The sequence below is a fragment of the Hypanus sabinus genome, chromosome 17, assembly GCF_030144855.1.
Source record: "Hypanus sabinus isolate sHypSab1 chromosome 17, sHypSab1.hap1, whole genome shotgun sequence".
In the NCBI taxonomy this organism is placed as follows: domain Eukaryota; kingdom Metazoa; phylum Chordata; class Chondrichthyes; order Myliobatiformes; family Dasyatidae; genus Hypanus; species Hypanus sabinus.
The window spans coordinates 54439812-54450990 of NC_082722.1; the positions used below are offsets into that span (position 1 = coordinate 54439812).

Here is an 11179-nt window from a genome sequence, read left to right on the forward strand (position 1 = left end):
ATTACTTAATTATTGCTCAGTTTCATCACTTCTAAAGTTTATATTGTAGAGGCATTTGTAAATTTCTCAAAAAACGAATCAAATTGAATTTAGTTGTATAAACCAATGATTGTTTTGGATTTTCTGATTTAGATAGCTGATGTTGTTTAAAATCATTGTTCTTGGTTTTTTTCCAGTATATTTATTGCATATATTTTAAAGTTATCCAGTCTACAGAATCCAGTAGAATTTTTTTATTTTATCTTCTGGTTTAAATGAAATGTGCTGGAGTAGTAAATATAACCTTCCAATAGTCTTGCAACCAAAATTGTATTTGCAATTCATTCAGAAATCACAAATGTTATCTGTACTTTGGATTCAAAAACCTCATTTCCTTGAATACTTTTTCCTCTTGCCTCTCCACTTTTCTATCAGAGGGTGACTTTAGGGTACATACGAAATATGAGAAATTACAATTTTAGGGATTTCCTTCATTCCCATGGCACTCAAATCATTTCTTTTCCACCCCCACCCCAAAACACCACCACTACCACCATCACCATGCATAGCCAATGTTTTTGTGGCTCGTAACAATAGCTTTACTGAGGAGTATTAACCTAATCAATATTAACAAATTCTAAATTAATTGTTACTTTAAAATTAACGTAAGGACATCTGTAAAAATGTATTTGTTTTATGGACATCTGTTTAAACTGCTGGCAGCGGCCTATATACCTTTTGAGATAAAACCAATAACTTCAGTTCTTTTTAAAATTAAGAGATTTAAAGCATTCTTAATATTCAATTTTCTCTACAATTTTCCCTCACTATTGTACATTTAAAGTAATCAGAGTAAGTAAATTGCACAAATGTGCAATCTATGATTCCGAGCAAAGGTTGGCATAGCCATATTTTACTTGCTTTTCCTTCTGCTAATTAGGCTCATGTTTTCATGTTTATTACTTTGAAGAGAGCAATAGCTTTTAAATACTTTAATAAAGCTGTGAAACTGAGTTACATTGGAGAAATGATGGTCTACCTGCCAGCCAGGGAATCTGGTATATTTTGCAGTTCTCTTCAAGATTGTTTCTAAGCATTTTAAGCAATACTGTAACGCTACTTACCAAAACATCCCCCATTGTGTCTGGAAGCAAACATTTTGTTCTTGTGGAGATCTAACGGGATTAAAAAAAAACAAAAATAGATTAAACTTAATGATAAAATTTGATTTAGCTTTGATGTAAACATATTAATCTCCTGATTCAGATGTTAATTTTAAGCACATCATTCTGACCATGACCCTTATGAAAAAAAATTCAAAATGTACTTAAGATATAATTAATTATGCATGCAGAGTTAATGTTTGAAGTATGGTTTTAACACAAGTTCATGTAAATATTTTAAATGTTCATCCCTCTGTTGCTTTAATCTGGTCAGTCTTTAGAAATTGTGATTATATTTTATGTTCTATGGGATTCTTGAGACAAAGCTGTTGTTAATTTATTAATCAAAAACATTAGAGGGATTTGTGCACATTTTTCATGTAATATTGTGGCTATCTACTATTGTCAGGTGGCCATCTGTGGTTGTACTCCCAAATAAATAAATAAATAAACAAACAAACAAACAAACAAAAACACACACACACACACACACACACACACGTATATATATATATATGTGTGTGTGTGTGTGTGTATATATATATATATCTGTGTGTGTGAGAGAGAGAAACTTTGATTTGGCAAATTGAATAGAAACAATATCTAGCACGAAAATTGCTGGGGGACCTGTCTGGCTTTTTCTTAGAGAACAGAATTGTTCCACTGACTTTCATCTTGGTTTTGATAGATTCCTTTAATGCAGTACCTCCTCCCCTCTTTTTCCCCCTCTCTCAAGTGAATGAAATAATAGCCTGCCATTTCTGGCACGAGAGATAAGAGCAATATTCTCTGATTCCATAGTCACCCAATATTGAATATAAAACACTGTGGTCCCTTTTTGAACTCTCTTTTGGGGAAGGTCACCTTTAGGGGTCATTGATGCAATACCAAATTATGATGCATAAAAAATGTGAAATCATAGCATGCCCAATGCATTTTGTGGATTTGCAAGCATTTTCAGTTAACCAGGCATTCTCACAAATAAGAATACAATATCTGTATTTTGCAGAAATATTTCACATGTATGCATGAAAAGAAAAATAATTTTATTATGCAGTTATCAGTGCTGATATAATAAAATATGAGCAAAGTGTATTGCAGAATATTGTGCAAGTGTTGAAAATGGGTGAATTGTAATTACTGTAAATTGTAAGGCAAATTATTCCAGGTCATCTGCTAAATAAGTCAACAGTCGTGAATTAGAAAAGAAAACTGTTCTAGATTTTCACTTTTCCTTCACTTAGCAGTAACTTAGAGAACATAGTATTGACTGATAATTTGAAAAATATGCAGGCCTTTCTTATTCAAAAAGGTGGTGTCATTGCATGATTAGATGCCATTCCTTTTATGATTTGTAGCTGGCAATGAGTTGGAGTGGGGTTGGGGGGGAAGAAACATTGGTGGGTTTCTTCATAGGAACTCATTTTTTTCATGGAGCCTGATGTCATTTGGACCTAGTTGAGGCTGTATTCCTTGCTTTTGTTTCTGCTTCATTTTCCATTTTCTTCACTCTGTGATCAATTTGTGAGAATATGTGGGCATTACAATTTAGGTGTACCTTGCCATCACCATCTGAGTATGTTCTATTTGATTGCACACTCTTCTCTTATCCCTTATGTGAAATCATGACCATTAATAGAACGAATAATCAGCCCTAAACTCTTTTTTGAAACTATACATGACTTTGTGTCAGTATTCATTGAACAACTTTTAGGTATGTTGATCTTTAACTACCTTTATTTAATATGTTCTTGAAAGATTCTTAAATGCATTTTGAACTCAGTTGTGGAGTATTATACTGTATTTAGTCATATTTGTCTTTAATTTTCACAGTATATTTTTGTTCACTTTTAAACATAGGAAAAGTAACATGCTTCTTTTTAATACTTTGAAAACCTTAAAATTGAAAATATTTAATGTCTGATAAAAGGAAATGAAATGATAGTGATGTGAAGTTAGCACATTATTTCCTGTTACTTCTGATGGTTAGCATGTCCTTGTATCTTTTATTCTCCTATCTTATTAGTTAATGGGCCACATTTTATTGGTATGGCCCTCTTAGTGCTAGTCACCTCACTGTAATTATATGCAAAATGCTGAAGGAACTCAGCTGGACAGGCAGCATTGACGGAAAAGAGTAAACGGTTGACATTTTGGGCCGAGACCCTTCATTAGGACCTGATAAAGTCTCTCATCTCTCATTCAATACCACTTTGGACAATATTGCACTTCCTCAGTTTCATTCCTTTCGTTTTCACTTCCTGGAGAGAATAGGACTAGAAATGAGAAATTTGTCATGAGGGGTAACAGAGCTATAAACATAAACACCACCAGCATTATCAAAGTTTCAACTGGATGAGTTCAACTGCGAGAGCTTATCACTTAATTGACAAATAACCTAACCAGTTTCCTGTATGGATAATTTGTTTAGGTAGAATGATGATTGCATTCCTCAGCAGATCTGGGGATATTACCTGGTAATGAATAAGATAGAATTTCCAATGTAATGCTTGTGTAATATACTTTCACATCTGATTATAATTATTGAATGGGTTAATGCCTACACAAGAACAATAAGAAAAAGAATGTGCTGTGAAGTGTCTGACAATTCACCAGCTGAATATTCTTAACTTTGGCATGTAAAATAAAATATTATCAACTATGCAAGTCTAGTAATGAAATCCAGACACAGAAGTATCACAAAATAAATAATCTGCAAATGTCCCAATTATATGTAATCGATACTCTTGTGAGACTAATACAATTTTTGGTCATATTTTTCAAAGGTTATGATATGATTATGAATTCCTGCAGAAAAATGACATGAATTAGAAAGCTTACACAGAAGCATATTGATTCATCTGAATGACGCTGTTAGACATTGTTGCGTTAAGTGATTAGCTGGTAAACGACAAGCTCAGAACTAATGTCAAGTTTGGGATTGATGCCTGGATGCAATTGTGGATGGGGAAGAGTTCTGAAGGCAAAATTATCTGAGTACTTGAGGAAGTAGGCAAATACTTTGGAGGAGATTGTAATGGGAATGATAGGCTAGATCACTTGAAAGCTCTTCATCATTTGACTTGATCAGCATAGAGAACCTGAATCAGGTTATTATCATTGGCATATGTCGTGAAATTTGTTGTTTTGTGGCAGCAGTACATTGCAAGACTATAAGTTATAATGAGAAATAAACTAAATAGTGCACAAAGAACATAAAATATAACCTTGGAAAACATCAGATATGTTGCAACCACAATATGCAGTCCAACATATGAAGAAACGTAAAGTAATGAAGCTAAAAATCTTAAATTAGTCATTATGTAAGATGAAGCAAAATACTGTGAATACTAGAAATCCAAATATAAAATACTAGAAGTACTCAACAGGTTAAGCAACATCTGTGAAGAGAAGAGCAAAATTAATTCTCAGTTCAGGTGATAGATCCTGGACTCTGATCTGAGCTGCTGAATATTTTCGACATTTCCTATTTTTCCTGTTTTAGCATTTAGATGCACAAAAGTGATTATTATTTCCATTGATTTGCTTTACCAACTGTGTTGCAAATGGGACACCCCACAAGTTGTATGTTCTGAAGGTTATAAGCATCTTTAGTAGAGAGATGGAGGAAGAACGATGGAATTGTTTGTACACAGCATTGATTCAGGGCTTGATGCTAGTGCAAAGCAAATGTCTACATTGTGATGCAATCTAATTTTCTAATTATTTGAATAATGCCTACAAACACATTTTTACAAACAAGCAATATATAAAAATCTTGTCAGCACGCATTCCCTTTGTTAGCAATTTCATTATAAATTCCTGTGTCCACATTGATAATGGAAACTGACTATGTAAACTGCTGTGCTGTAATTACACCTTTCTGCCAACGATACTGCTGGAACACCTTCTGAATGTGTACTCCACAGAAATACCGTTTGAGATAATACTTGTATTCTGAGTTTTTATCAGAATTGGAATTGGGTTTATTATCACTGACATGTCACGTTGGGCAGGTGAGGTTCATCAAATGTGGTTAGCAGCTCATCTAGGAAAAGGAAAGCTCTGATCTCAAATCTCCACTACCTTGTGGCTGAACCCATTCATGGAGAAGGCTTCAGGAGTAAATCCTGAGGAAAATTTTGGAGCTGGAGTCCCTAAGGAAGTCCAGCGTTGAGCTCAACACTGGCAGCTCCTGCGACACCTCTAGTGCAAAACTGTATCAGCCTCTGCTGTTCCTTTGGATTCATCAGCTATGTGAATGGGCAACAGCTTACTCTCTATATTGTACTGCCCAGATTAGTGTATCAAGTCAACAGCTGGGACCCAATATCCATGGTCAACCCCAGCCAATGGAGGGCACAAATGTCATGAAATGTGTTATTTTTTGGCAGCAGTACAGTGCAAGATATTAAAAAAAGACTATGTTACAATAAAGTAAAAAGAGGAATAGCAAGGGAGTGTTCATGGGCTGTTCAGAAGTCTGATAGCAGAGGAGAAGAAGATGTCCTTAAAAGGTTGAATGTGGGTCTTCAGGCTCCTGTACCTCCTTCCTGTTGGTAGTAATGTGATGAGTGCATGTCCCAGTTGGTGAGGGTCGTTAATGATGGACACTGCTGCCTTGTGGCACTGTTTTAAAGATGTTCTCAGTGGTGGGGATAATTGTACCTATGATGGAGCTGGCTGAGTATCCAACTCTGCAGTCTCCTTCAATCCTGCATATTGGAGCCTCCATGCCAAGCAGTGGTGCAGCTACTCAGAATGCTCTCCATGGTACAACTGTAAAAATTTGAAAGAGTCTTCGATGACAAAATGATTCTCCTCAATCTCCTAATAAAGAATGCCCATGAGCAGTAGCAGAGAGAAGATTGCCATTATATATGGAAGCTGGCATGTAATTATACATCACTGCATTAAGGAAATCTTCTCAATAATTTCTCTTTTAATCCTCTCATCAGTCTTGGACTATAACTATTTTGATGGCTGAGATTGTCTGAATGAACAATATTTGCTGCCCACCTGTTTTCTTATCTTCAGATTATGCTAGCCATTTATTTAATGTTGTTACCTGCAGTATATTGAAATTGAGCAGGAAAGCAAAAAAGAAAAGCTGCAAAAAGACGTTTGATAGACAAGATCATTTTACAGAAATAAAAAGCAGTCTGAATTGTGTTTTGACCAGGAACTGCAAACCGAAATTGAAGATTGCTTTATGCAACCATTCATGTAAATGGCTATTATTATAAACACTTTGAACCCAGTAATTAAAGGTGACTTGCCTTGTCTAATTTATACCTTTTCTATCTACCTTTCTTTTTCAATCTGAAATGAAGAAATATTCATAATGATTTTGTAATTGTTCTATAGGTCAGTCAAGATCTATACACCTGGGCGGAGGGAGCCGGGAACACCACTGACGCCACGCCATACACCAGCGCGCTTTGGACTTTGATTGTTTTTTAAACTTTTGTATAAAAACTGTCCAAATATTCATATCTTTAAATTTATATTTGTATATTATCCATGGGAGATAAAACTTACCAACATTTTTCTATTTCTTTAGCAAAACAAATTTTGATGTGTGGGTTTTTCATTTTGTTACAGTGGTATTAATGATGAATACATTTATCATCACTGTGGAGTGCATTTACGTCAGAACAATAGCAGTCTCTTTGCAGTCATCATGAGATTTGAGTAGTTGATCTGTGCCCAGGGAGTACAGGCAAATAACTTTCTTTGTGATGTACAGAAGAAACTTCCAATGGATATTTGAATTACTAATTTTTATGCTGCTGTTATTTCTTTATCACATTGCTTCGATTTGTAATTTTTTAAAAGAAGTCCTTGAAATTTTACTTCCAGATTAAAATGTGTGTAATGACACAATGCAAGATATTACAAATTGTAATAATCTAAAACATTGCCTTTTGCAAGGGGAATTACTGTACAAGAGATTTCTATCTACACTGGCTTTTATTGCATCTTCATCTACAAGAGATCTTCTGAACCAAACAAGTTTTGTTAAAAGGAAATGAAATGAACAGTCCTCAGTACAACAGAATGAACTTTTAAAAAAAGCATAAAGGAGAATACTGGATCAAACTTGGATTTGAAGGTCGAGAATAAATGGTAATTTCCAAATTCATGTAGTTGAAATCTTTTGCAAAAACAATAGGATCTATTAGGCATCCGATATTATTAGACAACTTTTAAGCAAGCAAAATTTACTTGCATTCCAATTATTTTTTTCTTTCCTACTCTTAAATTTGTCAAGCCAGGCAGGTTTTATGTGGAATGTTCTTCAAATATAGTTTTGCAACAGAGATGTAGCTTCATGCTTTATTAACAGAATAGTGCCAGTTTTCAATTTGTTATTTGGATGATTGAACAAAAACGGAAAATGCTGAAAACACTCAGCAGGTTAGGTAACATCCCTGGAGAGACGAACATGGTAACCTTTCAAATAAAGCAGAACATAGAACAGTACAGTATAGAACAGCACAGTCCCTTTGACCCACAATGTTGTGCCATCATTTTAACTTGCATCAAAATAAATCTAATGCTTCCCTCCCACAAAGCCCTCTGTTTTTCTTTAAATCATCATTTTTTTATTGGAACAGGGATTCCAGAAGAGATAAAAATGGTTTTAAGATAGGAAAAAGCTAGAGAGGAAAAGACTAACTAGAAAAAAAATAGAAAGAAGGCTGGAGCAATACTGTATATAAAAATGTATAATGGATAAATAACGATAGGACAAGATAACAAAAGCATAGAGCAGAACTGAAATGTTAATTCTCTTTTCTTTGCATTGATAACTACCTCTCTGGTGAATGTAACGAGTTTTCTGCTTTTATTTCAGATTTCATACACTTCTTCATTTTGCTTTTGAGAATTTGCACTCTAATTATATACAGTACTTTCAAAAGGTTTCTGTTGGATTGTTCTGACACTGAAATTCAAAATGCTTGTGATTTTAAAAAAGACAGCTAAAAATTTGCAAATCTTTTGGTTAACTGTTTAAATTTTTTAAAACTATTTGTATATTCCTAAAGTTGCATTCAGTAATATCTCAAAACACTTCTCAGCTTCTAATTATTACTCCCAGAAAATTAAATTTAGTTTTTTAAATATTCAATTTGCAATTTATATTTTATTTTAATATTTATTGCACAATTTTAGCCGTAAACTGGATTGCATCCTCCTTTAACATTCCTATTTCTCTGAACCCATCTTCATAAGCATGGAGTCCAAATGCCACAGTTAAACTGAGAGAAAATTAAATTTACTTGACTCTGCCATCAAGTTTTAACTTTGCTGAGGTTCTTCCATCCAACTGTTCTTAACTAATAGAGTTTTGATTTTGCACATCTCATAATATTGCCTTAAATGATATGATATTTTATGGTAGAAATCTGAATTTGAGTACTTGTACTTGACTGGAATCTCAACAGGTATTGCAGGGGTGACTTAAGAAATGAACTTGGACCATAATTGTCTGCAAGATCCCATTGAAATTCCATTGCATTTAGCTTCCATTTGTACTGCCCTTGGCCTCATCAGTGTTGTACAGTATTTCACAAACTTCAGCGGTAAAAAGCAGGTCAGGAAGGATCACTGCCTGGAATGTCAACTGTTTATTCCTTTCCATGGATAATGTTTGACTTGCTGAGTTCCTCCAGCATTTTGTATGTTATTAAGGATTAATGAAGACCACTACTGAAGTTGTACAGTGGTGCAGCAGTTCCTGTATATGGCTCAAAGGTCGAGAGAACTCTGTATGATCCTAATCTTGGATGCAGTCTGTACGGAGTTCTCAAATTCAAGTTTAATTATCATTCAGCTAAATGAAACAGCGTTCCTCAAGGTACAAAACAGTACCAACAATCACACACGGCACATAGCACATATACTGTACTGTAGTGCATATAGTTATGATAGCAGGAATATATACAGTCACAAAAAAAAGCCCAAATTTCTGAGTGGTATTGTCTGTAGATAGATGGTGCATGGGATGTTGTCCTGGACTTGTGCTTCTGCAATAACAAGCACATAGCAATTCCTCATCAAGCATTTTTCCCATTATCACATGAGGGTTTCTCCAAGGTTCTTTTGTTTCCATCCACATAACAAAGACATTTGGTTAATTGGATCCCAAAATTGTTATTAGTGCAGGTGGGTAGCAAGATAATTGTGGTGGGAGCATGATTTTGATGCTAGAGGAAAAATGGGATTAGATTAGGTGGATGGTTGGTGGTTGGCATGGATAAGTGAACCAAAAGGTCTGTTACCATGATTCTTGACTCTTATAAGACGATAAGATATCAGAGCAGAATTAGGCCACTTGGCCCATTGTGTCTGTTCATGGCTGATCCAATTTTCCTCTCAGCCCTAATCTCTCTTTTCCCCACATCCCTTCATGCCCTGACCAAACAAGAATCGATCAACCTCCACCTTAAAAGACTTGGCTTCCACAGCTGCCTGTGGCAAACAGTTCCACGGATTCATCACTCTCTGGCTAAAGAAATTTCTCATCTCCATTCTAAAAAGACGCTCCTCTATTCTGAGTGTCTTGTGGTCTTAGACTCACCTACCATAGGAAGCATCCTTTCCACATCCATTCTATTAAAGCCTTTCACCATTTGATAGGTTTCAATGAGGTCACCCCTCATTCTTCTGAATTCTATTGAATACAGGCCCAGAGCCATCAGATGCTCCTCATATGACAAGCCATCTAATCCTGGAATAATTTTCATGAAACTCCTTTGAACCCTCTCCACTTGCAGCACATCCTTTCCAAGATAACAGGCCCAAACCCGCTCACAATACTCCCAAGTGAGGCCTCACCAGTGCTTTATAAAGTCTCAACATTACATGTTTGCTTTTATATTCTAGTCCTTTTGAAAGAATGCCAACATTGCATTTGCCTTTCTCACCACAGACCCAACCTGCAAATTAACCTTTAGGGAACCCTGCAAGAGAACTCCCAAGTTTCTTTGCACCTCAGTTTTCTGTATTTTTTTCTCCAATTAGAAAATAGTCAACTCTTTCACTTGTTCTACAAAATTACATGGCCATACACTTCCCAACACTGTATTTCATCTGCCATTTCTTTGCCCATTCTCCTAATCTGTCTAAATCCTTATGTAGCTTTTCTACTTCCTCAAAACTACCCGTCCCTCCACCTATCTTCATATCATCTGCAAATGTTGCAACAAAATCATCAATTTCATCATCCAAATCATTGACATATAATGTAAAAAGAAATGGTCACAACACAGACCCCCGTGGAACACCATGAGTCACTGGCAGCCGGTCAATCTATATTTAACTAAACTTTAATAATCTTTCATTCCTAAAAAAATCATAAGCTGAACCTAAAAGTGAAAGGAAAATCAGTTTTAGAGAATTTGGAAGAGGTGAAAAAAAGCAAATGGCTGTACCATAGTCATGGTATGCAGAATTGATAGTTATAGTATAAGTTAGCCAATGGGAATATCAATTAGCTGTAAAATCGGCCTAGCTTCAAGTAGTGGAGAGTGATGACTATGCAAAGAGACAGTGGAGTGCTTCAATAGGCTGCCAGTTTCTTGTGTATAAAAAGTGCAGCTTTTTGCATATCAGTATCAGAATTTTCGTGTATGTTTGTGTGAAGCCATTCTTCAATAAATGTAAAAATATTTTACTGTAAAATAAATCCCAAATCCTGTGTTCGGAAACTTAGATTGTGAAAAATATGTGGAAGTGTTTATCCAATAAATGTAGAATTGTTTTATTGAAAACAAATACATCTGTGCTGTACCTTATGTTAAGTCAGAATTGCACTACAAGTATTTTTTAACAAATGACTCACTGATTGTCATTCCTTGAAAAGTTCAAAATTCATTAACTAGTCATCACTAATATTATGTAAATAGACCATAACAAATAGGCATTTATAAATCTTTTGACTTTGATAGTGGACCATTGTTAATGAAATCTATTCTACCTCCATGTTTCCTCTCCAAGACTTTAAGCCTTCTTTTTGCATTTCTGTTTGG

General features: G+C 35.0%; 1 protein-coding gene across 2 annotated transcripts in view; it reads left to right on the plus strand.

Moving 5' to 3' along the window:
* The window catches only part of dhx38 (DEAH (Asp-Glu-Ala-His) box polypeptide 38), a 95309-nt gene extending 84384 nt beyond the window's left edge, over positions 1-10925 (plus strand). For both annotated transcript variants that reach the window (XM_059993119.1, XM_059993120.1), the window contains exon 27: positions 6510-10925. In XM_059993119.1, the coding sequence (XP_059849102.1) occupies positions 6510-6594 (85 nt within the window). In that variant the 3' untranslated portion in view covers positions 6595-10925. The remainder of the gene's footprint in view (positions 1-6509) is intronic.
* Positions 10926-11179: the final 254 nt, after the last annotated feature.